This window comes from Daldinia decipiens (genome assembly GCF_022478715.1).
Source record: "Daldinia decipiens strain CBS 113046 unplaced genomic scaffold F4813scaffold_2, whole genome shotgun sequence".
In the NCBI taxonomy this organism is placed as follows: domain Eukaryota; kingdom Fungi; phylum Ascomycota; class Sordariomycetes; order Xylariales; family Hypoxylaceae; genus Daldinia; species Daldinia decipiens.
In genome coordinates, this window is record NW_026054545.1 from 1036362 (window position 1) to 1056660 (window position 20299).

The 20299-nt window shown below is 43.6% G+C and overlaps 7 protein-coding genes across 7 annotated transcripts; 3 read left to right on the top strand and 4 right to left on the bottom strand.

Annotated features, from left to right (window-relative positions):
- Positions 1 to 451: 451 nt before the first annotated feature.
- On the top strand, positions 452 to 2361 carry F4813DRAFT_344023 (uncharacterized protein). The gene is made up of 4 exons (XM_049241609.1): positions 452 to 1285; positions 1338 to 1454; positions 1506 to 1721; positions 1782 to 2361. Exons 1-4 carry the CDS (start codon positions 1051 to 1053, stop codon positions 2012 to 2014), a joined length of 801 nt encoding a protein of 266 aa, XP_049104244.1. The 5' UTR covers positions 452 to 1050; the 3' UTR covers positions 2015 to 2361.
- F4813DRAFT_344026 (proline-specific peptidase) lies at positions 2362 to 4152 on the top strand. The gene is made up of 4 exons (XM_049241610.1): positions 2362 to 3133; positions 3203 to 3302; positions 3363 to 3506; positions 3698 to 4152. The coding sequence occupies exons 1-4, from the start codon at positions 2560 to 2562 to the stop codon at positions 3807 to 3809; spliced, it is 930 nt and encodes a 309-aa protein (XP_049104245.1). The 5' UTR covers positions 2362 to 2559; the 3' UTR covers positions 3810 to 4152.
- A 414-nt stretch (positions 4153 to 4566) lies between these two features.
- F4813DRAFT_103926 (uncharacterized protein) lies at positions 4567 to 5582 on the bottom strand. The gene has a single exon (XM_049238422.1). The coding sequence runs from the start codon at positions 5321 to 5323 to the stop codon at positions 4964 to 4966; it is 360 nt and encodes a 119-aa protein (XP_049104246.1). The 5' UTR covers positions 5324 to 5582; the 3' UTR covers positions 4567 to 4963.
- Positions 5583 to 5820: 238 nt separating this feature from the next.
- On the bottom strand, positions 5821 to 8721 carry F4813DRAFT_344036 (uncharacterized protein). Its single transcript, XM_049241611.1, has 3 exons — positions 7160 to 8721; positions 6422 to 7109; positions 5821 to 6301 (listed from the first exon to the last, which is right to left on the bottom strand). The coding sequence occupies exons 1-3, from the start codon at positions 8051 to 8053 to the stop codon at positions 6255 to 6257; spliced, it is 1629 nt and encodes a 542-aa protein (XP_049104247.1). The 5' UTR covers positions 8054 to 8721; the 3' UTR covers positions 5821 to 6254.
- A 1257-nt stretch (positions 8722 to 9978) lies between these two features.
- Positions 9979 to 12457, bottom strand: F4813DRAFT_104133 (esterase-like activity of phytase-domain-containing protein). Its single transcript, XM_049238423.1, has 6 exons — positions 12024 to 12457; positions 11476 to 11840; positions 11241 to 11417; positions 11101 to 11177; positions 10486 to 10950; positions 9979 to 10414 (listed from the first exon to the last, which is right to left on the bottom strand). The coding sequence occupies exons 1-6, from the start codon at positions 12314 to 12316 to the stop codon at positions 10214 to 10216; spliced, it is 1578 nt and encodes a 525-aa protein (XP_049104248.1). The 5' UTR covers positions 12317 to 12457; the 3' UTR covers positions 9979 to 10213.
- A 1839-nt stretch (positions 12458 to 14296) lies between these two features.
- F4813DRAFT_344045 (MFS general substrate transporter) lies at positions 14297 to 16663 on the top strand. Its single transcript, XM_049241612.1, has 5 exons — positions 14297 to 14618; positions 14815 to 15117; positions 15171 to 15567; positions 15629 to 16172; positions 16231 to 16663. The coding sequence occupies exons 2-5, from the start codon at positions 14875 to 14877 to the stop codon at positions 16619 to 16621; spliced, it is 1575 nt and encodes a 524-aa protein (XP_049104249.1). The 5' UTR covers positions 14297 to 14618; positions 14815 to 14874; the 3' UTR covers positions 16622 to 16663.
- A 7-nt stretch (positions 16664 to 16670) lies between these two features.
- F4813DRAFT_344051 (alpha/beta-hydrolase) lies at positions 16671 to 18814 on the bottom strand. The gene is made up of 3 exons (XM_049241613.1): positions 18230 to 18814; positions 17537 to 18164; positions 16671 to 17432 (listed from the first exon to the last, which is right to left on the bottom strand). The coding sequence occupies exons 1-3, from the start codon at positions 18430 to 18432 to the stop codon at positions 17130 to 17132; spliced, it is 1134 nt and encodes a 377-aa protein (XP_049104250.1). The 5' UTR covers positions 18433 to 18814; the 3' UTR covers positions 16671 to 17129.
- Positions 18815 to 20299: the final 1485 nt, after the last annotated feature.

The following is a 20299-nucleotide window of genomic DNA, read 5'->3' on the forward strand; positions in this document are numbered from 1 at the left end:
CCTAAGTTCCCAGAACCATTCGTCGATTGGCAACACCTTTGCACCTAAGTCCGGTATCCATCATGCCCTTCAGACCATAACCCTATATAATCGGTTTCCTAATTCCGCCGTTCGTGCTCCGCGTCAACGACCGCTCCAGGGGTGATGATCACATCCGAAGTAAATCCACCGCGGATCTCTTTCTTGCCATCGCGGGCCCCTACATAGTGTAAGTCGAAAAATAAAAAGATGCGGTAGACTGAAGAATGAAATACCTAGGGGGGCTGCAGATGCGACGGTGCCGAGTCCCAGCAATGCCATGATGAAAGCCTTGTAAAGCATTTTGAAGCAGGTGGACGATTGGTGTGTATGAGCGTACTTGAGTTTATTGAGACAATATTGCGGTCTGTGAAACTAAAAACCCGCTTCTGTTGACAGGCTGGTCGACTGGCGGGGATTTATACAATGAACAGTCTGATATTCTGATATTCTGATATCAGATGAAAGAAACACCCCCACTAATGATATACAAGTCAAATGCAACATCGTTAGGACTACGATCACACAAGAGATCCAGACTACGAAACATGATTGGCCTAGTCGCATCTGGCACAGCGAGCACAGTCCTACGCAGGAAATTAAAAATTCAATATCACATCCGCCACTTTACAGGGTATTTCACATTGCCGGCGGCTATATCGAGCGGTGAATCCCGTAGGGCTTTCAAGCGGGGTGCCGAGTCAACTGTCTCGGCCATAGGTCGTGCATATCTGCAACAGAGAGTGGGATGATAATCTTATAGGTGCTTGATGGTATATAGGTTACATTAAAAAGATGATATACATACCTACCTACCTACATGCAGACATGCTCACTAGGTAGAACCAGATCTGACGCTTGCGTATCCTAGTGGGTCATAGCGTAATGAAGTCCTGCATATCTATATCCGTCGTACGACCTGTGAAAGTCATAAGGCTGAGTGAGATTCCTCCATTTTTATATTAATCGCTTGAACTAAGCTCTCTTCCTTGTCTAACTCCAAGAGTCTCTCGCATCCCGCCATCAATTATCATGGAGAAAGGCTCAACAGAATCTCGAGATCGCCTTCTCGGTGAAACAGAGTACATCGATGCGAAGTTCAGGAGCTCTGATGAGTCTAAGATATCAATACGCCGATGGATACGCAACAATGCCCTTCTACTTGTGATATTTGTTCTTCTGCTATACATCGCCATTTTCCTGACCATTGACTCCGCGGCGAGATTCGGGACGCAAAAGCAATGCCTCGGAGCGGATAAACACTTTAGTATGGGTTGTTGTCACCTATTATAGTATGAATTTCTACTAACGCTGTATAGGGTTACCTGGGGACGCTGTACGGTACGAAGAGAAGCAGGAATGGTATACCCTTCGCGAACCTTGGAACAAGGAGCCGTCAGACGAACTTGATGATCTGTGGGAAGACTTATTATATGGTTAGCATCCCGCAAGCCAGAGTCTCGTTAACATATACTGAAATTCTCTAGCGTTGAATATCAGAGTTTCCCCTCATGAAATGGAACGACTTGGTTCAAACCTCACGAATCGTATCCAAGTTGATGGTGGAGACTATCTTGGCGTTATGGGCGTATACCATCATCTTCATTGCCTGAATAATCTACGGAGGCTAGTTCATTGGGATTATTATGAGTCCCGTGTGTCAGATGTAGGCTCTACGGGTCCTTTTGGAAAGGGGCACTCGGGTAAGCCATTTGATCCTCTGATGTCAAAGGACTATTAAGCTTATATTTATCACCCCACAGATCACTGTATCAATGCAATCCGTCAAGCCTTGATGTGCCACGCAAACACCGAGATACACACAGGACAATGGATTTACGACCCTGATAGGCCTCAGGCTTCAAAACTAGGATCGCACTCGATAACTACATGCGTGAATTGGGATAGCTTGAATAATTGGGCGCGTAGCAGAGCATTGAGATCGGGTGAATACACCTACAGGCCTGTACCGATCGATGAAACCATGTCAGATTAGAGGATATAATAACTTATAAATGCCTTTAAATTCGTCATCTGACATGCATTATCAAGTACTACCCCACTGGAAGCACGAGATCCTGCGCAATGATTAAGTTCTTGGTTATATAATTACAACACGAGGCAGACATATTGGTTCCATGATAGTAAATATTCTCTTATGTCACCACTGTAGACACAAGTAGTGTATTTTTGATGTATTCTCCCCCGCACCTTGAAGCTGCGTCAGCCACGGGTATGTAAGGAGTTCCCAAGTGCTTACGTCTTTTCTAGGCAAGGGGGATGATGCAACCGTAGCAGCAGAGGGTAGTATTTGTTGGGCGTATTCAATGTACGACAGAATCGGTCCGATCTATTTTGAAGCTTAACCAACATCTGGACCTTTCATAGCTGCGTAGGTGGCTTACAAGAAGCCGCATATCCAAGTTTCATTACCATTCTTCAACGGCCAGTCCAGTTTTTCTGTTACGAACATACATAAGGTACCTCTTATTGATTGAAATCGCACATTTAGCTCCTATCCACTGGTCTAGACCCATTAATATGGCAGACTTACCCGTCTTAGAAAGCAAAGTGGCTTTTGATGCCCCCAATGCGGGAAAGCCATCCACCACGTGGTACAAGGTCGTCGGCGACCTAGACAAATCGACAACCCCGGCCTTAATTGTACTCCATGGAGGACCCGGTGCGGGACACGAGTACTTGGCTTCTTTTACGGATCTATACGAGCAATACGGTATTCCCATCGTATTCTATGACCAGATCGGGTGCGGGAGGTCCACTCACTTCCAAGAGAAGATAAAGGATGATTCATTCTGGACAGTCGACCTTTTTATTGCCGAGCTTGACAATCTTGTTGACCACTTAGGATTGCGCGAGAGGGGCTTCTTCGTCGCCGGCCAGAGCTGGGGCGGAATGCTGGCAGGATCGTATGCATCCCGGCGTCCTCACGGCCTGAAGAAACTGGTAGTCGCCGGCGCGCCTGCTAGCTTCCCGATTTTCATGGAATACGGTAAAACGCTGCGCGCAGCCTTGCCAGCGGATATCCGTGAGATATTAGAAGCCGGCGATCGAGATGGAAGCTACGAAACCGCAGAGTATGAAAGGGCTAGTGCCTGTAAGTAGCATCCCGAATCGCCTATCGGTTATATCTTATGCGCAATGATATCTTATATTGATCCGTCAGTCTTCTATTCGCGACACGTCTGTTCGCTTGACCCCATCCCAGACCCTGTAAAGCAGGCCTTTGCAAACTTGAAAGAGGACCCGACTTCTTACCATACTATGTATGTACTCCGACGAATCAATAGCAGTAGACTTATCGGGTATTAACATGGTAACCTTAGGCAAGGTCCTTCTGAGATAGTTATTACTGGCAACCTCAAGGACTGGGAGGGCTGGAAGGATGCCCATAATATTCAAGTCGACACATTGCTTTTGAACGGGAGGTATGACGAGGTGGGGGAGCCATGTGTAGAACCCTGGGGTATGTACAAGAAAACACCGATCTTCTGCCACTAATCTTCTGCTGATCATTGCTAACTACCAATAGTGAGTAGAGCTATTCATTTTCGCGTTGCCTCATTCTACTAACCCCTTGAATTGGGTTATAAAACATGTCCGTCCACCATAAATGTTACGTTCAAAGGCTAATAAGAATCTTTTCGGGATACTAGTTTAGGGTAATTCCGAGGGTCAAGTGGGTGGTATTTGAGAAATCTAGCCATATGGCGCACTGGGAGGAGCGTGAACGATTCATGCAGGTGGTTGGTACGTTTCTTACAGGCTATTGAGGTAACTCGATCATGTTATCAGACCTACCAGCAGACATATTCGCATGCACTCTTGCTCCTATGAATGAAACCTGGGATTATTATTCCAAGAGCTGAAGGTGGGTGAGTGTTGCAATAGCTTCTTGGGTCGGTGCTAAAGAGTTACAACAATGCAAAGGGGTTAGCAAATCAGACTATGTGTTACTCAACTCCATACGCAAGCTTCTATTTGATGCATACATCTCTTAGTCCAACTTTGATAGGTGAATTTAAATCATACTGCAGGCAGATCTGCAAGATTAGGTTAAGATTTGCGAGCTTGTCTGCGCCGCATGACTATAGCTTATAGGTATGTCCAATATACTAGGGACGCGCGATAGCCGACGTTTGGTTCTATTATATCCTACTGAACCTGCTAAACTAACAACTACTTCCTATATAAAAATGACTGCTTGGCAACGGCGTTTGTGTGGTCACCCTACCCCCTTATTAGTGATCCTCATGATAACATCATATGAGGTGGATGGTTTAATATGTGACGACAGCCCCGCTTACTTATCCGACGTCACCAGTATACATAGAGGATAGAAGGCTGATAAATAATAATTTTCCCGTGTACGCGAAGAATTACGCGAGCTGGTTTTTCGCTTCACCAACGCCGGCGAATTCCTGCGTTAAGAACCTTATTCATAGGGCTACATTTAACAAGGTACGCAAGGCGGGAACTAAAAAAGACTCTAGGAGGCAGTCAGTAAGTGAATGAAAATGATGTTTGCATTTCATATATTATAATAACCTTGCATTAAAAGCTTGCCAGCCGCCAGTCTATTTACTACCTAGGTAGGTAAGCATATTTTATCATTTGTGCCCCTTTTATTCTATAGCTACCATGTTCTTTGTAAACTCAAGATATTTCAAAGGAATGATGGCTGTATGCAGGAATCAACAAGCCCCTTAACGAGGACAAACTCAACGTAGCTACACCATTCATAATTTAAACCAACGGATTAGGTGCCGATAAACAACTATTAGATCAATTATAACCTACATAAGAGGTAGATGCCTAACTTTTTCTTACCATCATGCTGAAACTAATGCTAGCTCCTATAACGCCTAGCCAAAAACACCCCTACGGCATAATAACTCCCCAAACATACATATTTAAGGTATAAGGATCAAAACGTTGACTTCTGGTGCTCTTCAATGAACTGGTACCAATCATCAACCTCTTCGACATAATTCTTGCTCATGTAAAAGAACGACCCTTTCTTGACAAGATCCATATCAAGGCACCTCTCTATCTTCAGAGGTTTGGCGTCGGCCTCCTGCCTACACGTTCTATGCAAATTTGCCTCAAGTTGCGGGAGAAACAAGTTTGGCTCGTAACTCCCATTGGGGGACTTTGAGGACTCCATGGACCGTCCTAAGCTGGGTCTCTTACGGCACTCGTGTTGTTTCTGTTGAACCGCTACATCCCTCTGTTCGGCACGCACTGCGGCCTTTTCAATAGCAATTCCTCTGCTTATCCTTGCCATGGCTCTGTTGATATCTTGTTGAGACGTGGTATCTTTAACTTTTTGCCCTTTTTTCCTATGTTCTTGTCTATTCTGGAGTTTAGGTTCGTCTTGCCGAACCGTTAGCTCGTAATGTTGAAACTATGTCAATATATAATATACGGGGGTCTGAATAATGCAAGATACACTGGTAGTTTTCAACTTATATGCTGTTTATGCCAAGATTCGAAACAATTCCATTGTCAATAGAAGGATTTAATGGATGGTATGCCTAGAGTCTTTAACAAAGTCGAACAATCCATTATATCAAAGGATTTGGAAATAGAATAGATATCCCAACAAACCTTGTAGTAGGTAACAAAGATAGGTTCAAAGGCCTCCAGAATGTTTAGTATGGCTTACGAAGTCGCCCTGCCGTAATGTGCTATACGGTGCTTGGTTTTTCTTGGGCCGTGTCATGATACCGATGCTCATTATGTTACTCGACATATCGTAAGTATAGGTACCTTAGGTACACGGGGTACGATAGAATATAAAAATAATTGATCTGTAAAATGAATAAATATCATTATTCATTGACAATTTCCACTACTATAGCCAAGCCAATCTCTAAGATGTGGTCATAGATGATAAGCCCGGTTTATACCAACTACTAAGGTGGCCTCTTGTACCCAAAACACACAATGGCAGACAGGCCCAGCGTTTAGCCAAATGTATCCAATATAAAATGCCCCCTTAACCTGCCTAAGAAGAAGACTGGTGCCATTAATGTAGCAGAACGTGGCACATGAATAAAGACACCTCGTAAGTAGTAAAACCCCAATCTTGGCCATATATGATGTAGAGTTCATTATCATTAACCCCTAAACTAAAGTCGATACCGAGATTAATCAGACCTATATTTATCCCAAACATGCGCAAGTAAGCGGCGTCGACTAACCCCACGAAGTAATTAGGTGAGAGTAGCGAGCATGGCTCTCATCAAACTAGGTGGTGGTCCTATCGAGGATAAACATGTTAGCCAAGACTCCTCCACTTTAAGATGATTACAATAAGACGAGAGCGAGTATAAGCGCACCTTCATCTATCGATACTTAGGCACGCTAATGGACATCCTACCTTTCTTGTCCTTCTCAATGCGAACCCCGCGCCGTGGCTCCTCGATCCTCTCGACCTGTTCCTCATAAAGGACGAGCTCACCCGTCGGTAGGCGTTCGGCCGATACCAATTCTCGATCGGTGCTGTGACTATGCGACCGGTGTCGGGAGTGAGAGTGAGAGTGAGAGTGGGAGTGGTGGTGCCGTCTCTCCGCTTTCAGCAAGTCGCGCTCCGCCTCTAACCGAGCGATTTCCATCTTGATGTCTTTATTTGATCGTCGCCGGTCACCGACTAAAGCGAGAGGTCCCACGGCTAGTTCTTCGCTATATTCTCGATATTCTCGGGGTTCTATGATAACGGGAGTACGAGTCGTAGAAGTAGAATGACTACGGCGACTCCGAGTACTACGAGTAGGCGAGCTCTCGCGAATAAACGTCTGATTGACAATCTCGACGGGGGTTTGTGTAGCTGGCGCAACAGGTGCTGCAGTATGGATAATTGCTGGAGGTGGAGGTGGAGGGGGAGGGGGCATTGCAACTGGCGGTGGCGGAAGAGTAAATATTTCTTCTCTCCTTTCTTCAAAGAGGGCCCCCGAAACAGAGCGAGCAGAAGCAACTTCCCGTTCGGATTTTTTGTAATCTTCGCTCAGCTTGAGTAGGTCGTCGATATTCTGTTGGCCAAGAGCCTTTTGCACAACAATGACGTTACCCTAAGGCAGTTAGATCAATGATAAGACATTGAATATGGACTCGAACTTACCTCTTCAACGAATGGATAACCAAGGTCAATGAGCGCCAGCTTTGAAACAAGTCGTTCGGGAATTCTCGTCTTTCCTTTCTTGGGATACTCGCTCTTAACGCTCTTGACAGTAACGCTAGTGCCTCCAGTACTGCTCGAATCATCCGACGAGACAGATGCGCGTGAGATGCTTCTACTTCGAACACTCCCGCCACGACGCTTATCTCTCGATGCACTACTATCGCGACGCTTCTTCAATTTAACCACCTCTCTCTCGCGAACACGCTCAGGATAAGCATGGTATTCTTCATCACCATAGCGATCGGGCTCTGAGATCTTGATCTCATCGAATTCTCGCTCGGCATATATTCTCGGCGGAGGCAAAGCTCTCGATCGGGGAAGGGGGGTCGGCTTGTATGGGTCAGGGCGGAAGTCATCGCGACGGGAGTGTGTATCAGATTCCTCCCTGTCAAAAAATCGTGGCATGGGCCGTCTATCAAATGTATCAAGAGACGACTGCCTCCGGATTAGCTGTCCGGGTCGTCGTGGAGGGGACGGAGGGCGGAATTCTCGTTCACGTTCCCGCTCGGCCTTCTCACGGTTGATAACAAGACGCCGCTCTAACTCTGGAGGTGGGGAGCGACGAAAGCGTGGGCCTTCATCATAATATCTTTTTTCACGTGGAAAGTCCTCCTCCCACGGACGTGGTGGTCTTCGCTCGAATCTTTCATCCACAGAGGCCTCACGAACCCGACCTCCTGGGCCGCGATTGTAGTAACGGTCATGTTCCTCAAAGCGATCTCTTTCGGAGCCTTGCCGGCTACGGTCACTCTCAACAGCGAAGCGACTCTTGTCCCACCTCTCGCCATACGAGTCACCGTAGGCGAGATCGTCATCTACGCGCCTATGCGCCATAGTAGAATGATAAAATTAGTAAGAAATTATTGAATCAAATAGAAGGATATTTCGAAGAATTAATTAGTTTGATAGACGAGTATAAAAAGTTACGTTAGGCGATATCGTTGTAAGAATAAAATCGAGCGGAAGTTGGCGTCGTCGTAGATTTCGGACTATGACGACAGCGGGGAAACGACTCCGAAATGTCAACGTATTGATTTGACAGTTCTTATGTATGAAGTATAATTGTGCGCGGGGCGGCTTTTCGTGATGGATATAATAGTTGCACTACGCCGCGCAACACAAAGTCCAAGTAAACCGTTTTTGTTCTCCTCGGGGTTTCGCACGTTCCTGCTGCGTGTGACCTCTATGCGACTATATATGTCGCGGACTGACCGATAAACCTGATCAGCAGCCCAAAGGCGATGTAGTGCCCTCGCGGGTGTAGGTGTGCGACAGTTGAGCTTGTGCTTGTGCGTGTCTGTATACAGATACCGGCAGCTCGTGAAAAATACTGTTCGTTATATAATATATAACTAGTCGCGACTAAAACTTGGCAGAAGTCTTGACAGGAGTTAGAAGGGAGGAGAATGACGACAAGAAATTCAATCGTGGAATTGAGTTTAAAGATTTTGGAGGGGCAACCCTGTTCTTAAAAATAATCATTACATCAGTGAACATGTGTTGATGGCTGCTTAGCCCATCTATCTATTAGCGCTGCATGAAAATACAAGCCAATACAGCCACCATGTACCCAAAGACCCACAGAAGCAATACCGGGAGAGAGCCAAGACCAATCAGCGAATCCAAAGGAAGAGGGCGTGACTGCTAGGCTATGTTAGTGTAACATCGAAGCTAAGCTAAGGTTCTATCATAGAAATTCCGTCACCAGGAAGTTTTTAGTACATACCGTATAGACATATGTACCTAACCTACCCAATGTCCACTAATACCACGTATTCAATATTTAATAATTTTAATAATTCAATATTTAATAATCATAAATCATTCATCATATTATATGAGGAGAAGAACAACTCTTTGGGAGCAAATGGCATAAAGGCTTCGTACTTCCTTCAACACCTTGGCGGTAATTGAAAATTGGGCAGCGCTTGGGTTGTTATATTTGTCCTAATTCAAGACCCCGACAGCCAGTTACCCATGGATCTGCTTCTTCGTACAACAGTAAGATTTATCAAAGTTACATTTTACCATTGAATATAACCATATCCAGCCCATTCAAGTAGCCAGGTACGTATATATCGTGAGGGTCCACCAATGCGATACATGCCGACTATCCCTGGTATCCTTGGTAAATAGGGCCGGACATGGAAGATGCTGGAGGAAAAGTAGGTACATACAAGTTTGACAGCGTCGGAGAAAGATGATGTGTCCCATAAAGCTATGTATGTATCAGTGCTTGTTTTTCGTGGATCTCGACGGGATCTAGAATTTCGTGTTGTGATGGGTGGAGAAGTTCCCAAGCTTCACTTCCAGGATATTAAAACCAAGGCTTTTGATGCAGGGTGACGTCGTTCAAATTCATTGAACTTTCCAATCGCGGACTTGTTCGAATCGGGCTTCTCGTCCCGCTCACTTGGCGACAGACAGAGACAGACGAGTGTGGCCCGTGCTATCCAACCGGATTTTCTATCTTTCTCAACGTGTTGAATGGCTTCCCCTTGTTCAAGTCTGCATTTCTCAACCATGCAGTTTCTAATTCGTACCAAGGTACGGTGAAGTCGCCATGTACGCCACGCCCAAATCCCCAGACGGCTTAACGAGTCAAGAATCTACTTTTCGCGCTTACGTGCGTATATGTATTCGTACGTTCTCCGGCGACCGTGAAACTTGAAGCGCTGGGTCGTGTTTTGTGGACAACCACGCAATTGCTGATGCCCAACCAACGCAACCATGGCTAGACTTTCAACCTACTTCGCCTAGTCAGGGGTCCTCGAATTAAGAAGAAGCCCTCACTGGACCCTGAATCCGTTTCTGTCAAGAAATGCATAATCTATTGATTGGCCGCTAGATCCCTTTAGAAAGCTCTGTTACTATTTCTATGTACAAAGTCAAGTAGGAAGTGGTTCACATGGCCGTGGCCCGTCTATGTTACTATTGTTAACATTATATTATTAATAACAATATCATTAATAACAATATTCATATCACCCCCTTTCAAGCTGAAATCCGTACTTTGAATACAAGAGCTTGGCTATCGAGGTTATAGCCGCTCTCGTCGGAATATGGAAGCTTGCCTCCATTCATAAAGCCTTTTTGAGTGATAAAGTCGTTATCGCTTAGACTAAAGACATAGAATTCTCTATTAGAGACGCTAGGATCGACAGGAACTTTTCCAATCGACTCCCATTTCTCATTCTGCATATTATGATAGGTCAGTCTTAAATCGCACCTGAGCTTAAGTCTACAAGTAGCAGGGAATGCCTTACTAGTAGATATTGGTCTTGGTCACCGCCATTGTGGATACCGAATCGATTCAACTGCGCATTAACGTTGAAGTCGAGGAAGCTGCAATATTTCGCTGCCGTGATCTTCTTCTTGAGCTCCCCACTCTTGGATTTTGCAACGTTACAGTCGGTGCAATCATAGCCTCCAGCTGCCTTAATATCTGTGGCGTCGGAAATGTCGAAGACATCGAGTTGGCGATAAACGGAAAGAGAGCTATCGGTACCGTGGCCAGCGCCAGAGTCTCTAGACAGGATGAAAAACTGACCATTCTCGATGGCGTGTATCTCGGACTGTGCGGCTACTTTAGGGTTTTTAGACTTCTTCGCCGTAGGATCATTATAAAGGGGCAGAGGCACAACCCATTCCCCCGCGTAGACCGGTGCAAGTCGATTCGAAATATCATACTTAAGAAACCTAGTATACCGCATGGTTTGCTTCTCTAAGCCCTAATGTTACAGTTAGCTTTTAAACAGTTTAGTCAAATCTCAATCTGCTAACAGGTATTCTGTCTCGGAGATGTAAAGTTGCTATTGTTCGTTCCGTCATGTCTTGCTACGGCCACAGGTTTTCATGGCTTGATAGAGTACTGCACTTACACCATCTTGAACAGTTGCGGCCTGCAGAAGTACCCACAACGACTTGCCGTCTTCGGAGACAGTGAGGCCCTCAAAACCTAGATTTTGAATATTTAGATCACACGTACCTTATATCACATATACAAAGCACAGGGGCTTACCATGATTGTTGTCACGGCCACTATCAGGATCCGCTGGATCTACATCGTCTCCTTCGCCATTATCGATATAATATGGCGGACTATTAGCAGAGAATGAAGTTTCGCCGTTGCGCACCGGTACGATCGCGTCATTGGGACGAATTGCGCTGAGCATCTTGCCGTCGGGGCTAAACAGATCTAATCGCTCATATTAGTCAAATGTTTCCTTCGTTCCAGATACAGAGCCAAAACTCACATATATAAGGGCCATACTCATCAGACACCCAAAAGCTGGAGTCACCATTCACATAGAGTCCCTCTGAATCGACAGGGATACGTTTACCACCCGGTCCATCTCCACCAAAGCCGTCGCCCGTATAAGTAGCAACGGGAAGATCGGGAAACCCAGAGAATGACCCAGAGAATGATATGTGTCCAGTAGCATCCGCATCTAACCCTGTGCAAGGCGTTCCGTCAGGTCCAGAGAAGAGTATCGTGTCTAAATACTCAAAGTATAAATTTGGACCAGATGGGTTGTCCACGGTTGCATCAGGCTTCGGCGTGAAGATAATACTGAACTTATGGACTCGGGGATTGAAGTTAAGTGTCCCTTGAGTGTTCCTAGTAGTAATAAGTCAACACCTCTAATATTTAAGCGAGTAGATGCTAAGGAAGGCCTCTTGGATCCGTGATATCTCGTAACAAGCTCTGAAGTCACAGACAAGAACTTGCAGTTTCAATGCCCTAGCTTTAACTGAAGTTATCTTGAGAGCATCATGAAACAGATTTGGAAAGGTTACTTACCAGCCACGATCAGGCAACGTCCACAGGACGCCTGAGTAACTCCCATTCTCAAGCTTCTTCCAAGCACCCGAATCTAGATGTATAGAGGAGCCAAGTCCGCCAAGCGTGTCACCGAATTTGTCAACCGCATCAGAGACAATGTATCCGTAGCCAGCAAGCTCCTCATACTCATAGACTATACCATTGCAAGCAGTCTTGTTCACACTTGGCGCTGCGCCACCACTGACCTGGCACTCTACAGTGGCGCCGATAGCACTCGCAGCTAGGGAGGCTGTGAATAAGAGTATGTTCATACTTGAAGCTAAATCAAACGCTATGAACAATGACGAGAACCTACAGAAAATAGGAACAGCTCATTGCGGGTTAATACTGTATTAAATACTTCTACCTTAGGTATACAGTTTTCATCGAAGAATCAGCCACCATTTTCGGCCCAGTTACAATCTGCGCTTGCGATACATACGGCAGGCCGTTCCCGAGAGATCAGCCAGCCATCTCTGCTCAGCACGGTGCCAAGGATAACCCTTTCACGAGTAAATAAGCACTAAAAATGCCGAACTTGGGAGGTGACAGCAATGGACTCTGCGTATTATCCGGCCACCCCAGCGCGGCGCTGGGAGAGCAAGGGAGCACGTTGTTCTCTCCCGAAGTCTTATTCGCCGATCCCCCAACCGACTTGCCGTGCTGAGATGCTAGGCGGCGAATCAGGCGGTAGGGGGGTCCCATGTCATACATTCAACAAGAGAAAATTGTTAATTGTATTCAAAAACGGCAGACAAGCACATGGGATGTTTCTGTTTTTGAGGTATAATTATTTGTTGGCAAGTCTAGGTGTGTGCTCAGTTTGAATACCTTGACACTTAAAGATTCTCATCAGAAGAGTATATCCACAACAACTAAGCTAATAAGTCGGGACGTCGAACGTCGCGTCATTCCATGGCTCCATGCTTAGGATATAGAGCAAGGGGTCTCACTGCTAGTTATTGGACGGGATCCGTCAGCGATAATGTACATTAACCCTTCGTCTAAAGCCATCGAAGACGTTCGCTACTTAGAAGTTAAAGGGGCTTTGAGTCTTCGATCGAGGGGTATCATGGACCATTGTCTCACAACATATTTCTAGATCTTCCATTCCTTCTGTACCTATCTAACGCAGTTGCGAATTGGAAACCAGGTATCTCCATGTTCATCATATGTTCTCAGTGAGCGCTCATAGCGTCTTACCAACTAATCTTTCGGCAACGTGTCAAGCAGCAGTCACGCATAGGTCATCCCCACGGCCGATTGTAAAGCAGATTCCATGGCCGACAAGATACGTCATCAGTATTGAGCGGGACGTGGGTTGCACTATAAGCTCCTGTTATATTCACCGCATCGGAGCCGGGGAAGTCGAAAGTGGCAGGAAGTCGCAATTCTAGTATTTATTCCATCAGTTGCGAAATTGGAACATTATCTTTGACTTGGATTCTGCTAGACATATTACAAGTTCCGTAACCAACTATTTTAATGTCATTGATAGGCAGTTAAAAGCCAGCAGAAGGGGGGACGGGTATGTCACACTCCTCGTCGTAATATAGCTCTCCTAAAGCCATTTAATGATGAGACTAGGAGAGTGTTTAATTATCCAAAATGGATCAGTATACATCGGGATCATAAACGAATCATCCGCAACTGCAATATTCATAGCTGTCTAAGTGTAAGTATTTATGATGATGAGAACGTTAACGTCTATTGGTGGCTATAAGCTAGGTAGCTACAGCAGGCGCATCTATGGCGCTCTAGACGTCTAGAGTACCTCCTTCAAAGGGAGACAGAGCTAGAGTTCCGCCTGACATGAGAGATCCTCCACTTCCTGCCTATAGCATTACTTTACCTGGTTAGCGCCGGCGCCAAATAGCCAACTTTCATCAGGGGAAAAACCGTCAAACACGCCTTCTTATAACGGAGATGGAATCACCCTCAGCGCTCGGCAGTGCCCAAGGAAAAACCTGAGTAGTGTAAGTACCTATTTAGTTAGTATAAGCAATTGCTCGAGTTGAAGGATCTGGTTTCTAAGACATCGATCAAGAGCAAATTAAACCCAAGAATGCTGTTCTCGGTTCTCTAGGTAGCCTTGAACAGTGCCGTCATAGAGCAACATTATGTAGAGAGACGTGGAGTATGGAGTAACGATGGAGACGCTATCTGTAATGCAACCTGATCACAAGGATAGGAACGGGGAAGGCAACCTCAATGCGGGGAATGAAGAACTAATACTCCACCATAACTTGCAGCTTCGGCTCTTTTTTCGCTATATAGATTGAGATTATTAACTGTATGAAACATCATTTTGTAGTCGATCCCATCACTTTAGACTCCTAACAACCCATGAACTGAGGCTTAAGCAACAAGACCTGCGTTAGTCATTCTCCGCCAGAAAAGGGGGATATTCCAACCGACCAATCACAATATCGATTCCTGTTCCTCGGGTGTAAATCTACACAAGGGTAAGGGGTCGAGTCTCTCCTAGAAATTTGGGATAAGTAGTCTAAGCACGCGACGAATTTTCACTCTTTAATTAGTTGAAAAAGCATCCGCGAGGTCATAAGTGGTAAGGTAGTGCGTTTTTCCTTTGCTCCAGACCTTGTAACCCGGATTCCGCATAAATCAGGGCTTATGACTTGGTCGTGTCCTAGTTGTTATGCTGTTGATCGACACCAGCTGAAGTCTAATAATGAGATGTGAAAGCGAGACATAAGATAGCTGGCATGTAGCAGTCTTCCCAATACATCTTCTAACTACTTCTTAAAAGCCCTTAATCATAACCATCGCCGAGAGATCAGATCACATCAGTAAACTCGATATCCTTATCATGGCTGAAGGCACTCATGAAATCAAAGAAGCTCCCGAGCAGGTCGATAATGGCGGATCCGAGCATGTCGAAAACAACGTAAAAATCGATACCAAGATTGATCAGCGCCATGCAGAAATGTACGCCGAAGCCTTACGGCAATATCCAGATGAAGCTTCCATTGACAAAGAAGCCGAGAAGAAACTCAAGCGGAAGTTGGATAGACGCATATTGCCTCTGCTAGGAATATGCTACTTCTTCTACGTATGGACATTCACCTGTATCGAGAAACCAGCGAAACTAACCATGATGTTTAGTATGTTGACAAGACCACCCTCTCCTATGCTGCCATTTTTGGCATCCAGTCGGACCTTCACTTGAAGGGGGCCGAGTACTCATGGCTGTCGAGCATTTTCTACTTCGGCTGGCTCTTCTGGTCGATCCCGTCGAACCTCATCATGCAACGCTGCCCACCCGCCTATTATTTGGCGTTCAACATCTTCATGTGGGGGGTGCTCTTGATGGCCCAAGCCGCAGCCAAGGACTTTGCTGGCCTCACTGCTTTAAGAATCCTTTCCGGTGCTTTCGAGGCCATTGCGGACCCGGCTTTCATGCTTATAACGTCCATGTACTACACGCGTGAAGAACAACCTTCTCGTATCTCGGCGTGGTATGCTTGGAACGGTATTGGTATAGCTGGTGGCGGTCTCATTGGTGAGTGGCAACCTGATAGGTCCGCATGTACGAAGGGAATCATAGTGACTGACATAAACAGGATACGGAATTGGCCAGATCGAAGGCGCACTTCGCTCGTGGCGATACGAGTTTATCGTCGTAGGATCACTGTGTACTTTCTGGAGCATCGTCCTGTTACTACTCTTGCCGAACTCGCCCACAACATTCTGGGGCTTCAGCAAACAAGAACGATTGCTCATGATAGCTCGTATTCGCCGCAACCAGACCGGAATCGAGCACCAAAGAATCAATTGGGGCCAGATCAAGGAAGCTTATCTTGACTACAAGACTTGGCTCTTCGTGTTATTTGGCTTCCTCGGCGCGATCCCAAACGGGGGCATCTCCAATTTCTCAACTTTAGTTATTCAGGGGCTAGGGTTTGATACACTACACACGGCCTTGCTAGGCATCCCGCAGGGTGTTCTCGTCGTCATCTGGATCGGTCTCGGGGCTCTTGTTAATAACTACATGCCGGCTAATAGCCGCACGATTGTTTCTGCTTTGTTCATGCTGCCTACGATAGGTGGAAGCTTGGGCTTCTTACTCGCGCCTACTAACGCCTACGTTGGGCGATTGATCTGCTTGTAAGTTTGGGAGTCCGCTTAGAGGAATAACAATTTGGCCAGTGCTGATGGTTACTAGCTACCTAACTGGTTCCTACCAAGCATCATTTGTGATCTCTCTGTCTCTAGTAACGAGCAACACAGGAGGACAATCTAAGAAGATGATCGTATCCGGGATGGTCTGGTTTGGCTCATGCGTCGGAAACATCGCAGGGCCCTTCTTTTACAAGTCCGAACAGGCGCCATCCTACCATCTCGGTATCGGATCTCTCCTTGTCGCAAACGTTGCCGAATTCGTCCTTTTCTTCGTCTTCCGTTACGCGTTCAAGTGGGAAAATAGACGAAAGGAGAAAGTCCGTGCCGCTTTACGGGAAACTGGTGTGATCACGGATAACGCCGAGGGGTTGAACGCAACGGCGTTCCAGAACTTGACAGACAAGGAGAACCCAAATTTTGTTTACGTATATTAAAAGAACTATTAAATTTAAATTTAACATTTCAAAAACATAAAAGATAGTACTCGTAATAAAACGACGACGTGAAGGCTCGGGTGTATCCGGCACTGAGCGCCGTATTATACATATTTTCATTCGTACCTCTTATGATCTTACGGTAGCTCCGTCTTACTCACATAGTTGGAACAATCTAATACGGACGGAAGAATTATCAAAAGTATAAGTTCGGTGCTATACGTAGGGCTGCTGGATATCAGGCAAATAGGTAGTAAAGGCCGTAAGCAAATGAGAATGTTACATGGATGTACCGCACCTATCACCACACAATCAGGCCTAAGCTATAACCGGGCAGTAATGTGATCTTTATGTATCTTTAACATGAATGTATTCTACCAATCTTAGGTAAGACCTAAGGGTTCCTGTCCGGAAATAGTAAATGATCGTGAACTTTAAGCCGTTTGCTGCGTGCATACATCCTTGACTCGGATAACTCTAGTTGTTGACTCAACGGAACACTCAGCGTTTATTTCCACACAAATCCAAGTAGCCATTCTCCAACAATTTTCTGATACGCTGCCTCTTTTAACTTCGCATCTTCTAAACCCTCTTTTTGAAGCCACCGAGGTGGTAGATGATCAAATCCGTGGATCTGATCGGGTATCAGTAACCATCGTACGCTACTCTTCCCTTCGTCCTCCACATGCTCGAACGCGAACCTCTCATCGTCTAGAATGAGCTCCCCCTTTCCTGGTCCCAGCTTCTGCTGGCCTACGATATCCGTCAAGGGCGGCTCCGGTCGTCCCGCCAGTTTATTCGCCATGCACCACTTGAATATGCGTTAGTAACTTCGTAGTTGCTTTTGATAAGAAATCTTGAATCCAAGTGGATTCTATCATATGGTAAGAAAGGAAAGGACTCTTCAAGACCTACAGTTCCGTGTGCGAGTTGATCCAGTTCCGTCCCGATAAAGAAGATATGCGGAGGCAGGGTATTTCGAGGAGCAAAGTATGGCGATAGCAGCGGATCTGCTATATTAGAGCCTGGTTCGATATAGCTCCATAGGAAAAACGGAGATAGCGATGCCAGGAAGTCAACCGGCGCAGAGCGCATACCCGGGCCAAGACCGGGCTTGTAGTATCGCGTCTTGACTTTAACTTCCGAGGGAATAGTATTGTCTACATTGGCGTATATAGGTACAGCGGCCGAGGGCCTAACAGTTTCTCGGATCGAGGGTAGCTGGCATACACTGAGGGTCAAGTTACCGCCTGCCGAGAAGCCGCCGATGGCTATGCGGGTCTTGTCAATCGGAAGGCTATCATCGTCGAGCGTCGCTAGGATGAGGGCTTCGAGATCATAGGTTGCGGTCGGGAAAGGATAAAACGGAGCTTTACGATAGTTGAGGGCGACTACAAGCACATTGTGCATATTGGCGAAATGCGCATTCCATACATCGTCATCGTTTACCCGGCCGAGGCAGAACCCGCCGCCGTGGATAGTGAATATGGTCGGGAGAGGCGCCTTGGATGTCTCTGGGTCGTATGACTTGGGGAAAAAGACCCTAAACGCACGAGAAAATGCCTCGTTAGACCCAGCCAGGAATTATCACGATCAAGATAGCTGTACCTAATTGGCAAAGATGGTCGACACGGATATGTTTTTACATAGTTCGGAGGGATCTCTGGGGGATAGGCCCAGTCTTCGAACCAGTGCGGCGCTCTGAATGTTTGGAGTACGTAAATGACGATGCCCCGGTAAACTCGCGTAAGGATTGGAAGACGCGGCTGTTGAAAAACACGGACGTCCAACTTGCTGGTTTCATTTGCCATGGTTAGTCGGTGTTTTGTTTTGTTTTGTTTTGTTTTGTTTTGCTAGGCCTAGGTATATTTCATGTGAAGGTTCAATATGTATGTGTATCCGGTGTATCAGCGTATCGTACCTGGGGTAAATCCATGCGGTTGTCTACCTACCTTAGGTACCTACCTCGGTTAGGTACCTAGGTAGGCATAGACATCTAGGCATACCGCCTTAAGACGCGGCCTTTATAATTCTACCCTGAATGTTACATGATCAATTCGTTGACAAGTGGAATAGTGTCAGATTAGTCAGCCATGTCAGGTGACCTGAAAATCCCTAGTCTTATGTAAAATAGCGGTGTAACACGCGTTCCTACGATTTTACCTTAATCAATTAGATTATCAGAAATATAATGAATTAAATTTTATATAATGCTTATTTAGTACGTATTAGTTGTGTGATAATTAAAAGTTTTATATATTTGAATTATATAAGTTTTAAGGATAGAATCTTAATTGGTATTATATAATATAATACGTATATGTTAAAATAGATTTTAAATAAATTATTATTTACTTATTTATTTTATTATAAATTTTATTATATTATTATTAGGTTTTAAATTTAAATATTTTAGTAATTAAAATATGTAAAATAAAACGTTTATATTATTTGTTTAAAGTTATTAGCTTTAGAAATGGATAAATTTTAATAACGTTAATATATACGGGGAATTTAAGGTTTAATTTAAGTCCTTTTTTCGAATATCTTAAATTTAAAATTACGAAAAATTATTTAATTTATTTAAATTTTATTTGGGAATAATAATAAAGGCGAGAATTTTATTAAGGGGTTAATTGTTGGTAATATTAGTTTTAAATAATTAGTTTTTTTTTTAAACGATGTAGGAAATAATTAAGGTTTTATAAAAATTTTATTTAAAGGAATTAAATATATATATACGTATTAAAAATAAATATAATTAATAAAAAAAAATTATTAAATTAAAATAATTAATTATTTGGATTATATTAAAGTTTTATTTTAAAATTGTATAATGATTTAAATATATGATTTAAGATATATATAATATTTTAAAAAGTTATTTGGGTATATATATGTTAAAATATAAAATTTGGGATGATTATATAAGGGTTATAATATTATTTATAAAGGTATTTAAAAATTAGGAGGTTTAGATAATTAATTAATTTATTATTTTTATTAAGGTTAAATGTTTAAGGTTAATTGTTGTTAAAGATTTTTAAAAATAGTTTTATGTATTAGTGTTAGTTTTAAAATTTGTATTAATGAATTAAATAATTATTTAAAATATTATTTTTTATAAAAAAATATATAATAGGATTTTAATATTTTAAAAGGTGGTTATGGTGTTATAAAAATATATATAAGTTTTTGAAAGTGTTAAAAAAAAGGAAAAATAATTAAAAACGTTTTTGAATTAATTTATGATATTGATAAAGGTGAAAATATTGATTAGGAAGGTGAATTTAACTATTAGGGAAAATTATTATAGCTTATAAAAATTTTTAAAAGGCGGTAAAGTAGTTTTAATAAGTATAAAAAGGTTAATATTAATTTAAATTAACTTTATAAATATTAAAATTATAATTATAATGTTGAATGTAAGGTTTATTAAAATTTTTATAATGTTAAAAATTGTTTTTATATATTTGAGGATAAAAGGTTTGAATATTTTAAATTTAAAAAGGTAAATATTATTTTAGTAAAATTAATTTTAAAAATTAATCTTGATTTAATAGTTAAAATAAAAATTTTAAAAAAGGAGGTAAAGGTTTAAGGGGTAAAGAATAAAAATAATTAATTAAATAAGTGTATAATTATTACGGAAAAAGATACGGCTTTTATAATATTAAT

Coding starts and splice junctions, on each gene's coding strand:
- F4813DRAFT_344036 (XM_049241611.1), bottom strand. CDS start 8,053: ATGGCGCATAGGCGCGTAGATGACGATCTCGCCTACGGTGACTCGTAT. Junction 7,110..7,159: donor GTTATCCATTCGTTGAAGAG/GTAAGTTCGAGT, acceptor TAACTGCCTTAG/GGTAACGTCATTGTTGTGCA. Junction 6,302..6,421: donor CATTGAGAAGGACAAGAAAG/GTAGGATGTCCA, acceptor TATCCTCGATAG/GACCACCACCTAGTTTGATG.
- F4813DRAFT_344051 (XM_049241613.1), bottom strand. CDS start 18,432: ATGGCAAATGAAACCAGCAAGTTGGACGTCCGTGTTTTTCAACAGCCG. Junction 18,165..18,229: donor CGACCATCTTTGCCAATTAG/GTACAGCTATCT, acceptor TCGTGCGTTTAG/GGTCTTTTTCCCCAAGTCAT. Junction 17,433..17,536: donor ATCAACTCGCACACGGAACT/GTAGGTCTTGAA, acceptor CGCATATTCAAG/TGGTGCATGGCGAATAAACT.
- F4813DRAFT_344023 (XM_049241609.1), top strand. CDS start 1,051: ATGGAGAAAGGCTCAACAGAATCTCGAGATCGCCTTCTCGGTGAAACA. Junction 1,286..1,337: donor CGGAGCGGATAAACACTTTA/GTATGGGTTGTT, acceptor AACGCTGTATAG/GGTTACCTGGGGACGCTGTA. Junction 1,722..1,781: donor TTTTGGAAAGGGGCACTCGG/GTAAGCCATTTG, acceptor ATCACCCCACAG/ATCACTGTATCAATGCAATC.
- F4813DRAFT_344045 (XM_049241612.1), top strand. CDS start 14,875: ATGGCTGAAGGCACTCATGAAATCAAAGAAGCTCCCGAGCAGGTCGAT. Junction 15,118..15,170: donor GAATATGCTACTTCTTCTAC/GTATGGACATTC, acceptor CATGATGTTTAG/TATGTTGACAAGACCACCCT. Junction 16,173..16,230: donor GTTGGGCGATTGATCTGCTT/GTAAGTTTGGGA, acceptor GATGGTTACTAG/CTACCTAACTGGTTCCTACC.
- F4813DRAFT_104133 (XM_049238423.1), bottom strand. CDS start 12,316: ATGAACATACTCTTATTCACAGCCTCCCTAGCTGCGAGTGCTATCGGC. Junction 11,841..12,023: donor ACGTTGCCTGATCGTGGCTG/GTAAGTAACCTT, acceptor TATTACTACTAG/GAACACTCAAGGGACACTTA. Junction 11,178..11,240: donor TGGCCGTGACAACAATCATG/GTAAGCCCCTGT, acceptor TTCAAAATCTAG/GTTTTGAGGGCCTCACTGTC.
- F4813DRAFT_344026 (XM_049241610.1), top strand. CDS start 2,560: ATGGCAGACTTACCCGTCTTAGAAAGCAAAGTGGCTTTTGATGCCCCC. Junction 3,134..3,202: donor GTATGAAAGGGCTAGTGCCT/GTAAGTAGCATC, acceptor TTGATCCGTCAG/TCTTCTATTCGCGACACGTC. Junction 3,507..3,697: donor TGTGTAGAACCCTGGGGTAT/GTACAAGAAAAC, acceptor ATACTAGTTTAG/GGTAATTCCGAGGGTCAAGT.
- F4813DRAFT_103926 (XM_049238422.1), bottom strand. CDS start 5,323: ATGGCAAGGATAAGCAGAGGAATTGCTATTGAAAAGGCCGCAGTGCGT.